Genomic DNA, 23,699 nt, shown 5'->3' with positions numbered 1-23,699 from the left:
GTGGGTCAGGTTACCTGCAAAACAATGACATTCCCATCCACCTCAGCTGCACTTTGTGTTTAGTGCTAATAAGCAAACGTTAGCATGCTAACACGCTAAAGTAAAATGATCTACTAAACATTAGTATGTATGGTGTATTAGCATGTTGACGGTTGCAATTAGCTCTAAGTACTACAGCCTCACAGAGCTGCTAGCATTACTATTGACTCTTAGTCTTGTTAAATAATTAGTGAAATTACTTTACAATTTTCTGCTGATTGAGTAATTTATTAACCGACTGCTCATTTCAGCACTACTCTATTCCTTCACGGATCAATAAAATTACCCCTGAAAGAAGAAACAAAATAAAAATGAAACTAAGACGCTTCTAAGAACAATCAGATTGAGAGGACAAAAATGTGTTAAAGGACAATTTTTCAAGTCTGTCCAGTCAGGTTCCCAAATGAACATTGACACATGTTTTTCTTGTTGTAATCATTCCTCCTGTTCATACTGGCCATTAAGAGATCCTCTCATGATGTATTTACAGTGTAAGTGATGGGGGATAACATCCACAGCCCTCTTAACATGCAAAAATGTATTTAAACGTTTACTTGAAGCCAGTATGAAGCTCCAGCCATCCGAATCAGTCAAATCAAGTCAATATCTTTCAAAGTTAGTCTTTTTAGTGCCAAATTCCCTCTTTTTGTTATGATACTTCCACTGCAGCTGAACAGGAGACACAAAGAGGGATTTTTTTTTTTACTAAAAAGACTGTAACTGTGGAGGATATCCACTTCATTTGACTAACTCAGTCGGCTGAAGCCTCATAAACTTTTAAACACTTTTTTGCTCAAAACAAGGACTGTGGATTTTGTTCCTCATCACTTATATCGTAGGTGCTTTTTGACTTGGTCTCCTAATGGTCAGTACGAACAGGAGGAAACCTGTTTCACTGTTCCTGTGGGTGCCTGACTATTGTTTTTAAGACAGACTTGAAAAATTGTTAACCTATCATTTAAGAAATATAGTGATTATCCTACTCTGCTTCCTAAATAGAAGCAGGACTTCACTGATCTACTCAACGACCGGAGGTTAAGGTCAAATCCACCAGGGACAGACCAGGAGTATCTTAAGTTTATGGACACAACTTTTACTCTTCATCTCTCCTTTATGTGATTTATGTGTAATACATACACTATGTCATCAGGGTTTTTTTTTTATATTTCAGTTAAAGCACCATTATTCCAGTTAACATCAGCTACCCAGGGAAGCCCCACATCCTGTCAGGAGGATGCCAGTTCAGCAAACACGGCAGAGCTGACAGTGTCACCCTCACAGTTAGATCAGTGCAAACATGTTGGTGGCTCCATAATTGCATTTTCAGCAGGCAGAGCTGAAAAACCCACCCAGGGCTGTAGATAAAGCTGCACACTATTTTTGAACATTGTCACAGTTCCCCTGGACTAATCTTCTTAGCGTTTTGATGGGAAGGCTGGCTTTCTTTAAAGTGCTATGCTGCTATATATTAGAGTGTGAATTTCCTGCAGCGTTTGCATTTGTCTTACTTTCTTTTTCCCTTTCAGTCTGTTGGATGGATTTAACAGTGAGTCTTGTGGTCTGTTGAGATTATGAATGATGTCTTAATGTAAACACTTTCGGGATAGTTTTGGGGCCACTACCTGGTTGTGAGCCTGAATAATTGATGCCTTGTTATGAATAAATCAAAAATATGGATGCTCTGGCCCTGGTTGTGGTCATGGTTGATGGCATCATGTGACTGAGTAGGCGGGGTGGATCCTGCCTCTCCTCTCATCACACTCCAAGACCAGGGAGCCATCTCATGAAGAGGAGGAGGAGGAGGAGGAGGAGGAGGAGGAAGGAAGGGTGGTTTTCAGTGTACCAGTCTCTTTGCATCAGCATCAAAGAGACATTTCCATGCCATGCTTGTCTGTGCGAGTGTGTAAATGGGTGTATTTGCCCCTCCTCCCCCACCTCCCAGTTTGTGCTTGTGAGCTGGCGTTGCTGAGGAGAGGAAGAGGTGGGACGTTGTCATAGTAACAATGTCACGGCTTATTGGTCATACAGTGGTGGTGAGTGACCCAGTGGAGAGATGTGGTGTTTTGTTGGGAGCGAGCTAGCCTGACATGAAAGGTGCGTGATGAGGCTTTAAGAGAGGGTCCAGGACTCTTTTTTGGGCTGCAGTCGTCCACTTCAGGGACACTGGAGAACTCAGCCTGGAGTGGGTCCAGTTCTCTTTCATCCCGGTCCAGGAAGCCTGCCAGACTAATGTTTATTCATTATACGTCTGTGCTGTCTCTTACCGATAGTGTCCTCAGTGGGCTGACCGCTTTGATGATGTTTCAAACGCATTGCCAGGGGAGAGCTGTGCAATCACGCCCAATCTGACCTGGACTGACCCCGCCATCTGCATATTGGTGTTAGACTGCTCGGTACAAAGTGCATGCATGGAAGAATATAGACATTTCCTGAACAAGAGTTGTAGACTCTCTCTTGAGCCTTTTGATAAATTATTCAAGTTATTTTCTGAGCAAAAACTCAAAACATTCTCTGGTTCAAGTTCCACTAATGTGAAGATTTTCTGCATTTCTGTGATTTATATCCTTTAAATTGATTGGAACTGAAACAAGACATAACCTTGGACATTTAAAGGACTTTTTTTTTTCTCTTTTCTGATGTTGTACAGGTCAAATAATTAATTAATCAAGAAAACAATCCGTAGGTGAATTGATAATGAACATAACTGTAAATTGCAGCCCTAGTAGACTTCCTCATACCCAAAAATATCATTATTTTTATCGCAGAGAATAATCTCACTGAAGGAATGATGGCAAGAAGCTTATCTAATATAAACATATAAACATAAACATTTCTGGAGGGGATGTTTAACCAACATTTCAAAATATCTCAGAGTTCATCTGAGAAAAAAGACTTTTTAAATAAATATAGTGCAGGAACCCTGCCAGAAAAACTGGTGATAAAAAGAAATATTCTAATGAATACCATTAGACTATTTATATCATTGACCTCTTTTTTTTTTTTGTTAATTACCATGTTTTCTGTATATTACTCCATAATAAGATATAGCCCTTGGTCTGCCCACACTCATATCACGCTACCTCTCACCCAGGATTCATCTTCATATATAGGTCACATGTCTAATACAATATATGTTTAGATGAATTCCTCTGACCCAGGCTCAGATGTAAGGGCGCTGTGCTATTAATGTGTGTACACTACACTGGGCAAATTAAAACAGAATAAAACTGATGCCTCTTGAAGAGTCAAATAAATTACATGTAATAAAAGAATATAGGGGGAAATATGTTGTCATCAGACAGCTATAAACTCACATTCAGACTGCTAATGGATCATATGTCTTTCTGTCAGGCTTGCAGTATCTCAGAGGGATGACATAGGGAAAGTTTCGGATGGCGGCAGCGGGAGTAATTTCTTTGGACTTGGTTACCTCATTATCAAGTGGAGCAGTGTTTCCCCTTCTTCCTCTAGGCGCAACGCTCGCAGTCTGCCAACACACTCATTTATCCTCGCTGTCTGTCACTTCAGTGTCCAACACTTTACCCCAACAACACATCACAACCCCCCCTTTACCTTCTGGTCCCTTCTCGTCCTCCAGAACTCGTTCCTGTCTCTGCCGTGCCAAGAGATGGTTGAAGCGTGTTTGAAGAGCCCTTTAAGGGACGTTTGGTCATTTAACCGGAGGATCAAGATTTCTACATTGTCATGCATTCCCGTTTGCATGTTTTAGGGTGTGTCCTCTATGTCAGTTGGAAGCATTTGCTAGTTGAAGAGGGGAGTTTTGGAGCAGAGATGGTATCTAAGATCTTAAAGGCTTTTATGTTAGTTGTGTTTGGAAAGTGTGTCCCATTTAATCAAGTTGAAATATTGAGGAGGAAACTAATCTTTTTTTTAAAAGGGAGAAAAAGTCCACCCGTAAAGAGAATTACAATCTATGGCAGGAAGCCAGTTAGACATTCATCTCATCACAGGACTGCAAGGCCCGTTTACTCAGGAATGTGTGACAGTGTCCAAATAAAAATCCATTATTAAGAGTCAGCATGGTTACTGTGCTTTGAATTGAAAGAGCGCTGGGAATTCAGATTGAGTATTTTCATCGCTCTTGACAAACAGGGAAAAATAATTTGGCTGCAACTAACGATTATTTCCATTAATGATTAATCTGCAGATTGATTAATTGTTATAATAATAATAATAAATTGTTTTGTCTATAAAATGTCAGACGATAGTGAATAATGCCTGTTATAATTCCCCAAAGTCAAAGGTGAAGTTTTTAAATGCCTTATTTTGTCCGACCAACAGTCCAAACCCTAAAGATAATCAATTTACTATAATGGCTGATAAAGAAAAGCATCAAATCATCACAGTTGAGCAGCTGAAACTAGCAAACTTTTTGGCATTTGTGCTTAAAACGATCTTTTGATTATCAAAATAGTTGCCAATTTTTTCGTCGATCGATTAACTGATTAATTGACTAATGGAAAAACAGTCCCAACACAATTTCCCAGAGCATGAATTGCTTGTTTTGTCTGACCAACAGTCCCAAAGATTTTGAATTTACAATAGTAGAAAAATGTTGTATTTCTGCTTGATAGATGACTTTAATGACTGTCAATGTCATTAATGTGAATGTCAGAATTGTTGTCAATTCATTTTCAGTTGAACTAATCCATAAATGGTCTCCTTTCAGCACTAGAAAATCCAGAGAGATTAATAAAATTCTGTATAGTTATTGTTACACAATCCACAGATGGGTAATACATTTCTAAAACCTTTATATATCACTCTTACAAATTGAAAACAGTGAGGAAACCCTCTTTTGCATATATGAGAGATCCATGAATTGTATAATTATACAGACAACGAGCAGGGTTTCAGATTGTGACCGTGGACACTTGTCATGCAGTGAGCACAGGCAGCCCTTTGGCACACTAGCTGCAACAGCTGCTTGGCCCACCCCCCTCACCACCACCACCCACCACTACTACTACCACTACCAGGGGCCAGGGTGACGTAACCGCTGCCTCGCTCCGCTGCCAGCCAGCGCGTCACGTGACAGAGGTCGCTAGTCAAAGCGTGTTACCATCTCCCAGCCCCAGGTTGTGGGAATCAAAACATCCTCCGTTCTCTCTGTCACCGTGTGTCACGTTTCCCCTCTCTGAATATTCGGCACCATGAAAACACAATGGAGTATAATCTCCAGATGTTCCTGGTTAGGGTAGGGTTTATCAATCAGCAGCAGACACCAGCGAAGATCTTAATCTCTTCTTGTTTGACATGCACTGAGGTCTAAATCAGGATGAGGTTTTATGCTGTCTGTAGCACCACAGTAAAGACAGGATTTTCATAAAAACATGTACTGTCCAGGAAGTCTTGGCTGTGCCGTATGAATTCTAATCTCTTTCCCGGCAAGGCTGCTAGTCATTGGTGCCATTTTGCGTAATAGCCTTCGGAGCTGTGTCTTGTTAGTACATGATTGTTTGACTGGTCACGTGGCCTGTGACAGTACACTGGAGATAAAGCTGATCCTGGTCTTTATAGGGTGAGATTTCATGCTGGAACTCACTGAGTCCCTATATAATAATATAAAAGTGTACCACAGAAAATCACATATTATTATAATACAAGTTATAGTTTTAAAGGGGGATTTTATTTATTTTTTGCTGCAGAGCTATCAGCCTGTTAAAATTAGCTTCAAGCCATGCATTTGTAGTTCCCCATATGTTGTGGTTTGCTTTTTGTCACTTAGTCTCGAATGTGAAAATGAAACAATACAACCCCTGTTCCTGCTGTAGCTGAAGAGTAGATTGATTGTTAAAAAGTTGTTTTTGAGGTAGTGGCTTATATTCATTAACATAATCCTCCCACGGCTTACAATAAATAGATCAGCACAAATATTTCTGAAATCTGTCAATTGCAAGCAACAGACCAAATATCTGGTTATTGGCACTGGCGTGATAACATGATGGTTACACAGCAGTGGTTTTTAATGTGCAATAGACTTGTACAATTTTGTGGCTGTGGTCTAGAGGGCATGTGCACATAGCCGTGCATAAATATAGTGTGTTGCACAGGACACTTTCAACATGTTTAATGTTCTGCAAGTTACGTGCCTACAGTGAACTTATACTTTTTAAATAAGACTGAGTTGTGTTTTTGATCAATTTTGCAAATATCAAAGTCATAACGTAGTCAAAACACTTAAAGGATAAGGTTTGTGATTTTCAATATTTTTCCTCTTGTCTACAAATCTCATGTGCAGAGCCAAACCAACAATGAATTGATCCTACTTACAAGTATTGTGTGTGTATCCAAAGCCTAATACATCTTATTCCTCCTATTAAAAACATGGAAATGACCCAAATTGTAGCACTAGGTGACATGTTCCTTGGCATCAAGGAGTGTGATTACAGTAGTTTGTTTAGAAACAGCTCCAAAGACTAATAACAATGATCACATTTTTAGTCTCTGGAGAGTAGTTCCGTGTAAGGCAAGAAAAATGTAGAAAAATGCTAGCCATATCCTTTTAAAGTGTTAAAAACACTGTGGTGGAAGTGGTCTGGGGTTGTTTGGGAGTACCTAGAGAGGTCCTGTAGTGGAAGGCCCCTGTGTGAATAACACACTTAACATAGCTTATATCAAAGGAGGCAAGGCAAGGCTCGATGTTACTTCGCTGCATGTTTCCCATCAGTGAGTCAAGTGTGTGGTCAGCCACGTTTGATACTATCAGATGCTGACTCATTACTACAGAGCACTGACCACTGCACTGGCAAGGAAGACACTTATGTCTCAAGTGATCACACTCACTGAGTTTATTGGACCGGTATACTAGGTATATATTGAAGCACTCCTGTTTATTATTATGGGAAAAAGGCTTCATGTTTAAGTAATATACACGTTTACAAAGTTTCCATTCGCCTGTGTTTAGTCTGTTGTTTTGTTTGCTTTATGTAAATCATGGTATGCTAGATTTACTTGGATTACTGTTGAGGAGGCAGCAGACCTGCATGTTTGAGGAAGTGAATCATGCTGATGTAATCACAGCGTGTATGTTTGCAGGCTGAAGTCGTCTAAATACTCAGAGTGTATCTATCTCTAAAAAGCTGTGACAAACGCTCAATGGTGCGTTAGAAAATGAAAGGCAGCATGCTCTTTTCAGGCGGCGTCCTGCCATTTCTCTGTGTGCGTATGTGTGTACATGGGAGTTTGTTTTAAGACAAAGATATTGCTAAAAGGAGAAACAAGTATTCGAATTGAAAATCACACAGGAACTGAAAACCTGGGTTTCTTTGCTTTACTTCTCTGATAAAAGGCTGTATTTAAACCCTTTTCTTCATTTGTTTTGTTCAGTTAAGTTCACCCAACACAAGAGTGTTTTTCTCAGCCAGTCTGCAGTGCCTTCTCTTTTGATAGGCAGGTGTCGTTTTGTTTCTCCAAGCTCCACCTCCTTTCTCTCTGTTCAAGCTGTGACCTGCTTTGCCAGGATAGTACAATACTTACTCATTCTCTCTCTCTCTCTCTCTCTCTCTGTCTCTGTCTCTCTGTCTCTGTCTTTCCCTCATCCTGCTCGCTCCCTCTAACAATGAAGAAGATACCTGCTGATCCCATCTGGCAGCAGGCCTTTGTGAAACTCAACTGACACCTGTCTAAAACTGCCCTCCACACGATGTCCTGTCTTCAGTGCCACAGCTGGCATGTTTCTCCGGGAGTCGCCCATGCTGGCATCATGCATGTCCATGTGGGGGCTTCTCACGCCAGCTGTCAGCCCCTTTGTAGGTGGTTCTGTGTGTCTGGAATGACTGACTCGCAGAGCATGTGGTTCCACCATAACTGGCATTATCTGCCACACCCATTGCTACGCAATGTTGACTAGAGCCTGAGAGCTTCACAGGCAGTGTTTGCTGCTTGCCAAGAATCACGTTTGCAGTTCTGTCGCGCCTTGATAGACTGAGAGCAGTGATTGTTTCTGGGCTTTGATTCCCATTCTTGTATTTCCTGTGACTGGCAGAACAGTGTCTTTAAAGAGAGTTTTCTGTATTGCTGATTTCCCCTTTTCTAGATATAACTCAGCAGTACAGTCTTAGTCATACCTGTCATGTTGTCATTGTTAGCTAGTTGTGTGTTGTAAGGGTGTTCCTACATCATCATCTTAGTTCAGCTCATGAGGTGAAGGGTTTGCCCCCTGCTGGTTGTTCATGGTAGGGTTCATCAAAAGTGCCAGAGGTTCTCAGGTCTATTAGACATTGATCTTGTTGCTACATGTGAGTCATTAGATCCAATAAGTCCCACTTACTGAGTTTATGTTGTAATCACTGCTTATAATTGCTGTTTTGTCTGCTTGACTGTTATTAGCTTGTTTTTCTACAATGCAGATTTTTTTGGAAACACATGGCGAAAGGCTAGGTTGCAGAGTCGAGGTCATTTTCACTTGTGCGCAGGATTAATCGCTATACCGTATAATTAAACGTGAATATGATGTGTACTTTGACACCAGTCAATTACCGGCTGTTGATGTTTATACTAATCCTTACAAAATCATAGTCTGACTATTTTCTGTTAATTCCAGTGAGTCAGAGGCATTTTGTACTGTACACAAAAATATTGACTTTACATTAGAGCTGAAATGTTTAGCCGCTTAAAGGATTAGTCTACGGCTGCAACTAACTAATTATAGGTCTATAAAATGTCAGGAAATTATGAAAAATGTTGATCACCTTTTCTGAAGCCCAAAATGCAATCTAAAATGTCTTGTTTGGTTCTAACCAAAAGTCCACACCCCAAAGATATTCACATTTAGATTTAATACACATTTAAGAAGTTGGAATTAGAGAATTTTAACATTTTTTTTCTTAAAAAATGATTCAAAATGATTAATCAACTATCAAAATAGTTTTGATTCATTGATTAAAATAGTAATTGATTCATTGTTTTTATGTCGATTGCCACACAGTTGCTGGTTCCAGCTTCTACTGATTATCTTTGGGTTTTTTTAATGGTATGACAAAACAATATGAAGACGTCTCCTTTGGCTCTAGGAAACTGGGATAGCCATTTTTCACTAACTAGGTTCAGATATCAGATAAATAGATGAAATGATAAGAAAATTATGTTGTTAATGTCACCATGACAGTATTCAGTGTGGAAATGCAGTTTTTGCTTTCGCTCTTCCTCGGCTATAATGTCACTTCCAGGCCTCACTCACACTTGGTTACAGTATGTGGAAACACAGCACTCATCTCTTCCCCTTGATTGTCTAATGTCTAAAACCGCCACGATCATTGCCTTTGCTGTGCTCTGGTGAGAGAGCAACACCAACAGTGCCTCATAGTTGTGACAGCCTGTCTCGACAGGATGATGGTAATGGGCCAGGTCTCTTTCCTTTGGTGACTTTATAATGCTTATGTGATTCTGACCTTGTGTCCAAGTGGCTCATGTCTCTGCTAATTCCCCACCTGCCTGGGTGCCTCTGCCCCTCTGCTAGCACCCCGCTGCCCCTGGCATTCAGTGCCATCCCCAACACCTGTCCTCATTAGTCCATGTATGTCTGCCAGTCGTCCACCCGGGCCCACCCCCTCCCCTCTCTGCCAGATATTCCCCCCAGGCCTCGCTATGTGCCTCATTGTGGTTGGTGCTTTTTCACGACCTTTTAATCTGCTAACATGACTGGCTTCTATGCACTGATTGGTTTAACCTCACAATAACTCCACCGAGGCGTCTATTCTTACTCATTAACAAACATGAGTCAACCCATGTCCTTTCTCTCCTGATCCACTTAATTCCTTCTATTTCTCACCTGTTTCCTGTGTGTTTGTGTCTGATTTTCCTGCGCTGCTTCTCACCTGTTCATCTGCCCACGACAGAACAATGACAACGAGACGCCGCTGCACTGTGCCGCCCAGTACGGCCACTCCCGGGTGGTGCGGCTGCTGCTGGAAGAGCTGACAGACCCCACCATGAGGAACAACAAGTTTGAGACCCCGCTGGACCTGGCTGCACTGTATGGCCGCCTGGAGGTAGTGAAGCTGCTGCTCACTGCACACCCCAACCTGCTCAGCTGCAACACCAAGAAACACACACCGCTGCATCTGGCCTCTCGGAACGGACACCTGTCTGTGGTGGAGGTGCTGCTGGATGCTGGCATGGACATTAACTATGAGGTGTGTGTGTGTGAATATATGTATATATGTATGAGTGTGAACTTAAAGCTTCAGTTTGCAAGTGTTTCTTAATATGCTGTCATGGCCCAAATCATGTTGGGTAACTTAATCTGTCCTTGCAGCACTTCCTCTCGCTACTTCCCACTAAAGCTATTAGATTAAATGTAAAACTCTTAAGCTCTGCAAAAGAACTGCTGTGGTATCAAAGCAGAGCCGGCCTTGCTCCCCCTGGTGGGCCCTGTGGCCCCGACTCTGTACCAAACTATGCCATCCATCTGTCTGGAGATATTTTTTCCTTCACTCTGCCCTGCTTTACTCTGAATCAAGGATAGGGAGTCTATCCAGTGTCCTTCAGGCCCTGCATCCTGCAGGTTTCAATTAGCATGGCCCTGTGAGCTGGAAAATGATCTGCTTTGATTCCTCGACCGCATAATTGTCAGTAGAGAAGTGGACCGAGCGGTGGGCATAAATAAGGTCATCTCTGCTTTATTTCTTTAAGAATGTAGGTGGTGGGAAAAGTATTGCCGCAGGTTTAAACAAGCCTGATCCATGTAGCAACAAGCAAGTTAAAACAAGCCCGGTCCATGTAACAATAGCAGAAGAAAAGAAACATGCAGATGTCACTGATGTCCCCCATTCATGTCACACACGGGTGTTTGTCCTCCCTTTGTCTCTCTGTGCCTCTGGCTCTTTACGCTTTTGGTTTGTTTTCTGCTCAGACGGAGAAAGGCAGTGCCCTCCACGAAGCAGCCCTGTTTGGGAAGACAGATGTGGTACAAAGACTTCTCAGTGCAGGTCAGTACTTCAGCGCCACACAAGCAACATTTGAACACAACACAGCGATGAAATACATTTAATTAATAAAAATCAGCACAAAACATTTCGACTGTCGTTGCACCGACTCTTCCTTTTTGTCATTCGTCAGGTATCGATGTGAACATTGTGGACCAGAAGGGCCTGACAGCGCTGGATACTGTCAAGGACATGCCCTCTCAGAAGAGCAGACAGATAGCTGCTCTCATCCAAGGTAAAGACCACATGTGCAAACAGAGAGAGAAATGTGGTGGGAAGCAACCTCTTGATTTCACATTTGCCAGTTGTTATTCAATCTCCTGTTGTCTGTTGCAGGTCACATGACTGGAAAACCCCCTGACATTGACCTTCCCCCTCCACCAATCCCTCCGCCTCAGGAGAGCCCCAGCCCACGGAAAAGGGGTAAGATTTACCAGATGTCCCAAGTCATAAAGTTTAGTGTTTGTACTGTAGTAGCAGCAATCCAGTCAGCAGTTTAAACAGGAAACAGAGCAGGAAAATGCAGTAGGAGGTTATTATCCATTTTTTTTCAGCGAAGAACTTGCTTGTCTTTTTTGTGTTTTGCACCTAATTTATACATTTTTAACTGTGTTATAGGTGATCTAGAGAAAGTGAGCGAGTTGATCTCGGGGCTGGCCCCGGGGCCCGAGGAGGAGAGCCCGTATGAAGCTCTTTTTGAAGCCACATCTTGCCACTCTCTGGACAGCCTCACCAGCGGCAAATCCTCTGACAGGGATTCTGGACGGCCAGATAGTGAAGCTGGCAAGGTCAGCAGCAGTTTAACTGAAACCCACCACCCTCTCACACACACATGCACAGTGAGCTCCTCGCAGGGGGATTATAGGAGATAAAATGCAGAACTCCCACTAGAGGGTGATAGTGGTCCTCTCTCCACACGACGTGGCCTCAAACCCCCCTCAGCATTACACTTCTTGTGGTGCATAGTGGATTTGCAATGCATTTCTTAACTATGATTTTGCAATAAACCGATTAGCAACCATGTATTTATTACATCTTATATTCTACATAATTTACAGAAAGATCGCCTGGTCCACTCATCACATCCTGGCCCTGGTCATGAAGAAGAGGTGAGCTCAGAGGTGAGAAGATTATAAAGTTGGGAGAAACATGTTTTCATCCGACATCACAGATTCTCACATTTACGGTTTCGAGCACCTAATGAATGAGCACGGTGGTATGACTGCCTTTTAAAAGTTAGTTCCTCTGAGAGTTTGGTCATGGTTTATTAGCACAATGTCACAGGAGCTGTTGGAAAATGATTATCTGCCACTGAGAATGCCAGCGCCTTTTAGCCATGACCCCTTTCATGACTATTCTCTTCACGGCAGCTGCTCAAATCAAACGACTTCTTAATAAATATTCATCTGAGTGCGGCACGGGATAGAGGCAGTGGGGACGAAAGAGGGCGAGAAGTGAAGTGGAAAAGACCGTAGACCATAGAGGATGCGATATAAAGTAACATTAACAAAGAACATTTTCTAGTTTTTAATTTCCCCTCACTGAAGGAGACATTTGCATCACATCCACACCAGCTTTGGTGGATACTCAACAAAAAGTCATCCGTGCAGTATATTTCCTCTCCGCCTTCATTTTCTCCTCGCCTCTGCTGTTTTTGTTTTTTTTTCCGCAGGCCCTGTATACTAACAGCAGTATTGATGAGAGAGGAGAGCCGGGGGTGGAGGAGGAGGAGGATCACACATATGAGTTGTTGCTGACTGCACAGACCAAAGTCCCACCACCCAGCCAGGAGTCCCAATCCCATAAAGGTAACTGTGCTGCATAGATAGATTATGTTGTAGAAAGTGTAGATTAACAGTATTTCTTTGTTTACAAGAGATTTTTAAGAGCCTTTCCTGCGTAAACTCTCTCCTCCACTACATACCTTTACCTTACCACATATTGGTGACCACTAATTTGCAGCAGTATTATATAAAAATCGCCAAAACACTGGGACAATTCTCCCAAACACTTCTTAAAACTCCACTGCGGCTGTCTGAACAAAACAGAACCTGAATACATTCATATCCCGATCAGCCCTACACACACACACACACACACACACACACACACACGGTCAACCCTTGCCATGACTGCGTGCACCTCGTATATATCAGCAGACCCTCCTTAGTCGTGGCTGGTGAATGGCACCGCATGTAATTGGATTAAATGGGATTAAATTAGGAGGCCATTTTGATCCTTAGCTGTTGATGTAGATGTTTTAAAACCATCCCCTTGGGCCTTCCAGCTTAGTCAGCTTCACTAGCGCCGTTAGAAAACGTCACTGAGCTGAAGGGTTGGAGTTTAAATCGCTGATGTCATCATGCACCCCCCCCCCCCTCTATGTGGATAAATGATGGTGTTATAAAAAAGGAACTCTTGACAGTTTTTTCTTCTTCCACTCTGTAGTTGGACAGAAATGTTAAACGATTAGTTTTTCGTCTCTTTTAAAACGGCTTCATCACGTCTGCATGCTCAGCGTTGTTTAAATTGCAGACAGATAAATCTAAAGTCTGTCTTGACTTTTAGCCCAATATGTCGCCATGCATAAAACATGATTTTAATATACATCACTTTCAGATTCTCGTAGCATAGCCTGTAACTCTGAAGAAATGTTGAGTAGTTGAACTCTGAATGGACCGAGATAATAATTCATCTGTCTATGTCCTAACTCTTATGTCTTCTGTCTCCTTAGATGAAAACACCACTATACAGTCTTCCAACAGTGTCCTACCTCAGGTATATATACATTCCTCCTTTCATCCTTCTCATGCCTTTATATCTTTACACCTACATCAAACAATAAATCACATTTTGGCAATATTTTTTTTATGCCTGGCAGTTGCCAAATCCTTCTGTAAGATCTTTACATGTGCAAGTTACAGGGATGGAGTTTAGACAGTCAAAGAAAAGCATCTCAGCTGCAGTTTGCATTCCATGTCAGGCGCATGACCATATGACCATAGTAGAATATATAATATATATGACACATGTCATATGATAGTCAGACATTGAGTCATATGTCAGCAGAACGCAGTTGTCATCTGAAACCATCCCTCATAACTTACATAACTAACATAACTAACTGTAAACTTGCCCTCTCTATTTATTGTCACCGTCTTATTTTATTGCCTTTTTTATATTTATCATCCAGTTAGCGGCTTTTATTATTTCTGCCACACACCCACAATCCCACCTGCTGCCCACAATATATGCTCACATCTTTTATTTCATGCTCCTATTGGATTAGCCGTGCCCCTCAGCTGCCTAATCGTAATAAACGAGCAGCATGATGTCCTCTGTGCTCTAATCTGCAACCTTCTGAGTCAAGACATATTATGTTTGATGTAGGTAAACCTGCCACCAGTACTTTCATGCAGGGAATGAATGGGATAGCATCTTTGTTTCATGTTTAACTAGCTAGATAATTAGACTGCAATATTAATAAGCTAACAGGGCCAAGACTCAGCAGCCACTAATACGATTGTCTGGCATCCCAGAAGATGTTTGAAAGGTATGTTTTGATTGGCAGGTGGGAGTAAACTCAGCTTTTTTTTCGTCTTTTCTCTTCTACTTCAGCGTAAACCCACTGCCCCAAACGACCTCAGAGCCCCGAGCAAGACGAAAGACAGCCTCCACCCTCCTGGACGGGCGGGCCCACGCGCATCAGGAGGTGAGTTTTTTTTTACCCTCTGTCCTCAAATTTTTAGTAACTTAATAAGGAACAACAACTGCTGCTGGTGCGAGGGTAAGGAAAGACAGACTGGACACGTCGGACTTGAGAATCACAAGCCGAGCATGTCAATGAAACGGGAGAAATGCGTTTGAGTTTGCAGGGTGAGATGGGCTGGCTCAGATTAGTGCTGTCAGGGAATGCATGATTGACATTCTCCAGCAGCGCAGTGGATTTGGCTTGTCGGGCGCAGGCTGATTGACATTCCTTGGCAAGTGGGCAAGACTCATTTCGTTGCCAATATGAAACAGAATTCTTGATCAGATGGTGACATTCCTATCTCAGATGCACATCCCCACTTAAAGGTGGATATGCCACATTCTCCAGTCAAGCATGAAGCGGAGGTGAGGAGCACGGCCTCTGGGTTTTTGCTGACATACATACGGATATCTTTATGAAAATATTATTTTTGGAGCGTGTTTGTGGGAGGGACGGCAGAGTAGGCATGCGGGCGAGTAGGCAAGATACTGCTGTCGCGCCTTCACAGGAGGAGCCAGTCAGAAATAATTAACAGAGTGAATGCAGAGACGTCAGTATACTTTACAAGTCTCTGAACTTAAACATGTTGGTATAACTGGTGGATTTGTGCAAATAAAGCTCACATGTTCAACCGTAATGAGTTTAAACATTAAAGTTGAATTGATGTTCAACAAGAGCAGAGCCCGTATTTGTGGGAAAATGTTTTGCCACAGGAGCCAAGAATCAGTAACTCAGGCGTCACAATTGTTAAAAATGTTGTGAGTAGTGAGGGACGTGTGAAACATTTCTAGAAGCACAAAAGGCCACTTTTTCCTCCTGCCTTACAGTCCTCAGTGAGTTCATGTTATACTCTCCTTTCCCTTTTTTAAAACCACAAAACCACAAGTCGGGTTCATATGTGAATACAACTGTGTTTTTTCTTCTCTTTGCAGTTCTTGCACATCAGCAAGTTAAAGCTATATTTCCCACTTTTATGCTTTTCATAAACCCGGACAGCTGAGCTGAGCCTCCTCGGTGTTTACTTCTGTTCATGTGTGTATGTGATTTCTATTGTGATTGAGGAAATCTTGAGATCTTCCCCGTGTGGACGTTGACAGCCAGGGACTAGAGCTCGGCGCGGGCTGCGGCAGGTGGAGGACATATGCGTGGTCAGCGATACCGTAGTGTTCATCATCTGTCACAAACATATTGCTGTTCTCAGCAGGAATATAGTTTTTCCCAACAGATTTCCACCTCTGCATAGTGTTTTATAGGCTTTCCAAGTGATATTTCTCACCAGAAGTGATATCCTATGATTTACACAGACAATAACAGACATATGGCTTCCATAGTACACAGTTATGTACAGCAATAGTGAGGCTATCCTTATTTTACACTTGCTGCTCATTTACCACATGGCTCGGGTTCATTCTTTTCTTCATACTTGTTGAGCTGCTTTTACAGATTTGGTCCTCTGTCTCGTCTAAAAGCAAGTTCATTCAAAGCTTTAAATGGCTGTTTCAGAAATGCACAGTTGTTTGTAACACTGTTATGAACTGCAGTTCACCAGAAGAACTGCAACAGATGGATGCAGAGGGGCTATGAACAGAAAGCACCTGTTATTTATTTATATATATATATATGTGTGTGTGTGTGTGTATACTGTATGCACCACACAAGTAACAAGCATTAAATAATGTTACGTCCTATTATATGTATACGCTGTTGAATATGACAACATACTGGGTTTCACGACTATATTGATCAGGCCTGTCAATAGAGGTATTTATTTACTTGCTTTACTGTAAATGTCCACATATCAATAAAATGGCCTTATGTTTCCTTATTGGCTTTCTGTAGAACATGACCCAGAGTTGAAAATGTTCTACAACCTCATATAAAAACAGAGTAGATTCTTCCACACGCAGGGCATGAATTGACTTTGGACTATGTCAATGGGGAAGTGACAGCCAGCATCGTCACTGCAGAGTCTGCAAAACAAACATGACATCATGAACAAGATATGGAGCCCACAGTGCCAAATGAAATACTCATCCCACCTCTGCGGTGACCTCACCCATCTATAAGAGCTGCAACAACATTACATTATGTCTGCGAGCGTTTTACGCCATAAAAGTGTATAAGCAGGGGGTGCGGTGGTCTCGGCAAGGGTTAACACCGTGTGAGATTGTTGGAACCACATTGATGTGCTCATAGGGCGTTCACACTCCCTAGCTGCCAAGGAGAGGGTGGGTGTTTGGCTGTGGTCCTGACATATGTGCGCAGTACACTCACTCACCTCTTATAACTCACACAAACACCCACACACGTTTTCCTAGATCCAAAGGCTTTAGCGACTTGTGAAAAGGGGAGTTAAGGGGCGTTGTTTGTCACATTCACTGACTGCAAATGGTCCCTGAAACGGTAATGAGGCAGTTTTCAATGAACTGGGACTGAGCTCTACACGTCAAACAGTTGAGTGATACGATTCTTTCCGTCTTGTACTGTAGATACGACTCTTGATGTTTTTTTTTTCATCTCCAAGTAGCAATTTGAGAGAAAGCAGAGCAGAGCCCAGACGCCTGTTTAGCAGCAGCAACAACGCCGTTTGGTGAAGGACAAACTACAAAGTGTTGCAACAGGTCACTGCTTTCCCCTGTGGTGTCACTGCCCCAAATTCCCTGTCACCAAACACCCTGACCCTGTCACCCTGGCAGAGACAGTCCACACACACACACACACACACACACACACACATACACCCTATACACACTCCTTCACCATGTGTCACAGGTCTAATTATCAAGAGTCTGGCTGCTGGAGGATGGGGCGATTCAAATTTCCATTCCTGAGCCACCATTAGGGTCTAGAATTAGAAGTCAGAAAACACAGAGGGGCTGCTGGTCACACGGCAGACAACAACACACATCATTGCAGTGGAAGGAATACGACTACCAAACCAGACTAGTGATTTTTTTTTTTTTTTTTAAGACTTCAAAGCCGTAGCATAGATGACAACAGGCACCGTCATGCTGTGGCTGATTTGATTGTGGGAAAGAGGCTTAGGTGGCAGTAATTCCCCAGGGAGAGGGAGGAGGAAAATCTAATTGTTTTTAATTGCACTTGCCATTCCCTCTCATTAAGGAGTTGTTTTTGTTGGACAAGGCAGCTCATGTAAGTTTTTCTCCGTTTTGCGATATTTCAGAGACCTCTTGTTCATGTTTTCTTCCTGTTTTCTGGTGTATTTGTCGTGTCCTCTGGTAGGTGTTTGTAATAACGTGTGTACATGAAAGTTAAGTTCAGTAGTTTGGGAAATGGACCTAACAGACAAGTGGGCGCAGTAGGTTGAAGGTAGTCACAGAGATGACTGGATCTTAGAAAATAGCCTGTTATAAAATACAGGCACTCAGCAGATAGTTGTCAGACGGCTGCAAGCTGGGTTTGGAATTCTGTTATTTCTCCAGCCAACATACGCCTTCTCCTTTCTCCAGCTCCTCTCTCTCTCCCTCTTTTTCTCTCCGTCACTCCTGGTAGGAAACAGTTACAGATCTGTTTCAGGGCTTGTGTGGGCGGTTTCTTATTAGCCCTGCTATGAGGATCTGCCCCTCAGTCAGAAGTCCACTTTCTAGCCTTCACAAAACTACACTAACCTTGTTCATTCCTTTTTCTCTAGATAACTCCCAGCTCAGCCAGGATCAGGGAGCAGGTGTCCCAGAGCAGTTTACCGGCCTCCTGCACGGATCCTCCCCTGTGTTCGACTCCCGAGAGGAGCCCTTCAGGCTTCCAGGTGCTCCGCCACCCGGCCAGGGCCAGCCAGAGTCGAGAGCATCTGTTAAAGCTAAAGAGGAAGTAGTAGCAGCTGCACCGCCACCCAGCCGTCCCAGTATGGCCGCCATCCTGACAGACTGTGATCCAAAAGCAATTTATGCGACTGTGAACAAGGAGCCCAGGGACTCCGGGGCTGGGGCGGTGTCTGCCGGCAGGATGCGCCCTCCTGGAGACCTGAAGCTGGCACGCAGCCTCTCCAAGTCGGACTCGGACTTGCTCGTGTCACCTCCTAGTGAGGAGGAAGGAGGATTGGGAAACCGTAGCGAGTCTGTTTCTAACTGTAGCACTGGCAAGAAGAGGCTTGAGAAATCTCCCTCTTTCACCTCAGAATGGGACGAGGTAAGTGAGTTAGTGTGTGTACTTTGGTGCTTTTTTGACTAATATGAAAGGTTCATTGTTTAATATGTGCAAATGCTGCAGTTTCATCAACAATTGGAGTATGAAAGGTTTTAATGAGATCAAGCTGCTATAAAAACAGTTGTTTTTTGAGCAAGAGGTAATGAACCTAACACACAAATACAAAACATGCAGAAAAATCACATTGAAACTGGTGCTGAATTCAATAAGTCATTGTCATGAGAAGCCATAGGAAGCAAAACATTAACATAACGTGGAGTAACAGGGCATTATAGAACCCTGCTACATCAATATACCGATTCATGGACAATATTTAATCTCTTATTCAACAGTAGATTGAAAGCATGAATCCAAATAAATGCACACTGAATGAGCACATTGTCGAGAATTCCTCACATTGTTTTCACAAAGCTCCACTTGTTAGGCCTTAAGTCCGCTTGCGTTAAGCCCAAACAGCATTTGCAGGCACAAGACATTTGCCCACAACTACAAAATCGATGGAATAAAAACCTCAACTGCGAACACCTCTGTTGACTGTAGAGAAGTTCAACAAAGACGTTCTTCTCGCTCTGTCAACTCAAAGCCCACCTGTTGTTCCTAATGGGGACATTGTGTAATATGAGATACACCTTGTTTTACAAACACAATGACTATATTACAAAATGTGTCTGTAGAAGCAAATAGCATCTAGATTAGCACACTTAATTTCTACAGAAATGTATTTTTGCTGCTTATGTTGAACCAATTCCTGCATAATTCCGTATTGAAAATTGAACTTGACGTCACATCGGTGCATTTTTTATTTCCTCAATCCTAGTCTTGTGTTTGTTATCACAGCGGGTATTCGTGACTAAATATAACCCCCCCCTCTTCCCATTCAGCACTTTAATGCTTTGTCTGGGACGCAGATAAAAAGCCGAGTCGTCCTCTCTCAAGAAAGAGGAGATTAGAGAAGACAAGAAGATGGGGATAAAACGAGCGAGGAGCTGAGAGAGTAAGACAAAAGACGGAGATTTGGGAATTGAGATTCAGAGAGAACATACAAGCTGCTGATCTGTCTCCCTTCAGCTCTCGTCTCCTCCGCTTGCAAAGGCTTAAGAGTCCAACCTGAGTCTCTGTGGAGAAGGGCAACCCGTCGTAAGAAGACAACACGCAGACACGACGCTGAACAAATATAGTTATCTCAATATAGTTTCCTCAAACATCCCACCTTCCTGAGACGTGAGACTACTACTCTGCTTAACAGGTCAACATATTTTTAACACAGTAGCAACTTTTATGGACTGTGAGATTACAGTAGATATAACAGTGAATGAGCAGAGGTATCCACAGTCCAATCAATTAACATGGCTTCCTGTTTATCCTATTTCACCCATTTCCTACTTCAATCTTCTTTATTGCTAGCAGGATTAATGATCTCCACTAAGCTTCTCAATTAAGCGTTAGCATAAGCTTTCCTAGCCTAGCGTGTCCACTAGTGTCTCCCTAATTTTCCCTTTGTGTTGTTTAAACTCTGCTCTATATCCGTTATTGAGAACATGCATCTCTTTTACAACTCTCCTACACTGCCGCACCCACAGTGCAGCCTCCGGTCCGTGTGAGCGATGACTCGCACGTTGCGCTGATGATGCCAGACCTTGTAGAGCAAATCATGGGCTCAGATAGCACTAATGCGGTCTCTTCACAGTGAGGAGATCACATTGCTGCCTAGTGTTCCTTTACATGACCCTATCAGAACAGCCACAGCGCGCGGGGATAATAGCAGCTTTGAGGTCGATATCTTTGGCTGCTCTCGGCTGTGGTTTCCATGCGGGTGGTCAGAGTCGTTCACTCGATCACCTCGCTAACGTCTCCGGGCCAGTTGGATGTTGTCTGCAGAGGGGAAATTCAATGAAATATAAAACATCTCTGTAAAGCTTTGATAGGTTGTTGAATTACTGTTTGGGTGTACACAACATGCAATTCAATCTGAGCAATGTATTATTATTATTTGATTCCATTACTGTTGCACTGCCATATGCTCTTTATTACTTTCTCAGTAGACATTACAGTCAGACTGCTTCTGTAATTAGCTCATTTACTTGCCTATGAAAGTGTGGCTTTATTATTTGTCAGTTGCGTGCTACTGTAAACGGTTCCAGATGTGTTGATGTTGCTGCAGTTCCTAACCTGATGACTTATAATAGTCATTTCCCAGCTACTACACAGCAAGGAGGCTGTAGGAGGCATTTCTGCATGACAGCAAACTGACCTGATGTTCATTTTGTCTTGATATACCTTCGTCAACACCTTTTGTCTCATTTTTTAGTTGCAGTCAGAAGCAGAGGGGCCACACAAGGCCTCTTATAGAAGCCAGTCAAAGTTTGAAACACTTTTCTAGCCTGAAGCCAAAGCACAACACTGCGACAGCCAGTGTAATCTTGTCTTTGGAATTTTATATCTGCGAGCACCACAAGGAAGCATTTCTTCGCCTTGATCTACTTCAGCATTGCCAGACTTTTTGCGAACGGCAAGAACATACCTTTAGTTTGTTTTGCCAAAGTCTGCCAAGGAGACAGTGAAAACTGATAGTATTTAACTGAGATTACTTACAAAACCTGACCTTCAGTGCTTCTCAGTATGCAGCCCAGTGAAAAGAACATACCTCTATTACAGTGTGCAACACAAACCAATACCATACAGAGTTTAAGTACAGGGCTGCAACTAATGTTTATTTTCATTATTGATTAATGTGACGATTATTTTCTCGATTAATCTCAGTCTATGAATTGTCAGAAAACAGTGTAATTTCCTACAGCTCAAGGAGATGTATTCAAATGTCTTGTTTTGTCCAACCAACAGTCCAAAACACAAAGATATTCAGTTTACTGTCATATATGACAAAGAAAAGCAGGAAATCTTTACATTTGTGAAGCAGAAAAATGATTAAAACAGTGAATCACTTATCAAAATATAAATGTTTCTGTCGATCAATTAATCGACTACTTGTGGCAGCTCTAGTTAAGTTGTCCACTCATTCTGTTTGCTTACATCTCAAATACGTCTATACTATTCAGTAGAAAGTGTTATGTAATAAAATGACATGACACTATGGTAATGCACTGCCTTGTACTTATGGTTGCAACTACGTGGTATATACAGGCATATATTATTTTGATTAAAGATTCATCTATTAGTCTATTTTGTGATATATTTTTAGTCAACAAATGCCACATCAAGATTAACCAAAGACTGAAGTGTGGTCTTATGTTGAAAATGTTTTATGGGTTGTTTTAGAGAGATGACTCTGCTCCTGAGACATTGTCATCCGTCTGCAAAACATTGTGGTCAAATGAGGTAATAAGGTCAATAGAAGGGAACATCTTGTGTGCTTGAATCTTTTTAATTCCCCTTTCAAACTTTCTGGTCACAGGCCTGGCACTGCACAGTCTTAATTATCCAGTTTAATGAACAACTCACCTCCTCAGACTGCACCTGAAGGATGTGGCCTCTGAGAGCGTGACAGGATTAAGGCAAGCATGACATTACTTGGTTATTGGAGATTCCTGCTCTTCCCCCAATGTCCTCAATAGCCAGTTATTATCCTGGATGGAGCTCCTCTGTACTCTCTTCTCCCTGGTGCTTCTTTGCAGATGAACCGAATAGCCTGAGCTTGAGAATTGATCTGGTTGTAAAAGAAAAAATGGGGGGGGGAAGAGATGGAGGTAAAAAACAGAAGGTGTCCTCTAACTGTAGAGGAGATCTTATCAGTGAAGAGGAGATACACTTCAGGCAATGGCCTCATTTACTGTATACGAGTGTCTTTTCTTGAGTGAACCGGCCAGCTTTAAGTTAATCTGAATCCCTAAAGACTTTTTTTTTTCACATCTTAAAATAGGCTGCTGGCAAAGAGCATCACAATCCATCCTTAATTATTCATTTATCCCTCGGGCGTGCATTTTATTTACTGTCCAGTCTGTGAGTCACAAAATAAAATTGTTTCGGAGTGATACTAACAATGTACTTGACCTTGAAGAAAAAAAATGTATGGTTTTGCTCTGGTTGTCAGTACATATCCATCCCAGAGGAGGCCGCAAACCATGAGTTCTGCCCTTGATGGATTCCATGTATGTGCAGCTTCCTTGTCATGCTTTCTGTCAGGCTTTGTATAGACTGTATTTGTGTGTGTGAAGCAGCCTGTCAGCCAGACCAATAGATATCACACTCATGAAACGGAGCCATAGTGAATTTGTAATGTACAAGCTGCGATATACAAAAAAATAAACCTTCCTGCCTTAGAAAGGATGTGATGAAAAAGCAGATTTCAGTGGGCGGCTTTCCTAATGACAGCGAGTTCACGATTTAGCATTTTTTTTGACACTGTTTCCAAATGAGTTTTTGTATTTTTGATTCATAATCAGATAATTAATAGAAGCATCTGCTGTTTGCATTGTTGCTCGTCAGCCTGTTAGCATTCTCGTAGCAGATACTACTTTTGAAAGGCAATTTCTTTTGTCCAATTTAGGGGCCTCAGTTAATGAACACAGAAGCCAATTTCTTCTCGCTTGAATAGTGATTCAGATGTGCGGGACTTCTGTGCTGAAAGTGAAAAAAAAAAAAAAGCAAAGAGACCCAAATCTTTCTTCTCCTCTTCCATTCAGGGAATAAAGCCTGCGTTCGCTTGAAATGGAAATATTCACACCACCGATGTAAAGTGCATAGCGAATGAGAGAGGAGTGTGTGTGTGGGGGAAAGTAGTTAAAGTTTGATTGGGTGTAACTTAGCCTGCACTCTCTTTAATGGTGCTGGGAGTGGCC

General features: G+C 42.3%; 1 protein-coding gene across 7 annotated transcripts in view; it reads left to right on the top strand.

The window, feature by feature from the left end:
• Positions 1-23,699, top strand: part of LOC121895655 (ankyrin repeat and SAM domain-containing protein 1A-like) — a 63,883-nt gene that overhangs the window by 13,321 nt on the left and 26,863 nt on the right. For 6 of the 7 annotated variants that reach the window (XM_042409040.1, XM_042409041.1, XM_042409039.1 and 3 more), the window contains 10 exons: positions 9,900-10,196; positions 10,916-10,991; positions 11,122-11,223; positions 11,325-11,411; positions 11,607-11,776; positions 12,047-12,109; positions 12,661-12,796; positions 13,723-13,766; positions 14,607-14,700; positions 18,392-18,885. In XM_042409040.1, coding sequence (XP_042264974.1) covers positions 9,900-10,196; positions 10,916-10,991; positions 11,122-11,223; positions 11,325-11,411; positions 11,607-11,776; positions 12,047-12,109; positions 12,661-12,796; positions 13,723-13,766; positions 14,607-14,700; positions 18,392-18,885 — 1,563 coding nt within the window. The remainder of the gene's footprint in view (positions 1-9,899; positions 10,197-10,915; positions 10,992-11,121; positions 11,224-11,324; positions 11,412-11,606; positions 11,777-12,046; positions 12,110-12,660; positions 12,797-13,722; positions 13,767-14,606; positions 14,701-18,391; positions 18,886-23,699) is intronic. The other variant, XM_042409037.1, reaches the window with a different exon arrangement.

This window comes from Thunnus maccoyii, chromosome 4 (genome assembly GCF_910596095.1).
Source record: "Thunnus maccoyii chromosome 4, fThuMac1.1, whole genome shotgun sequence".
NCBI lineage: Eukaryota > Metazoa > Chordata > Actinopteri > Scombriformes > Scombridae > Thunnus > Thunnus maccoyii.
The sequence above is the reverse complement of the archived record's forward strand: the minus strand, read 5'-3'. Positions and strand labels throughout refer to the sequence as shown.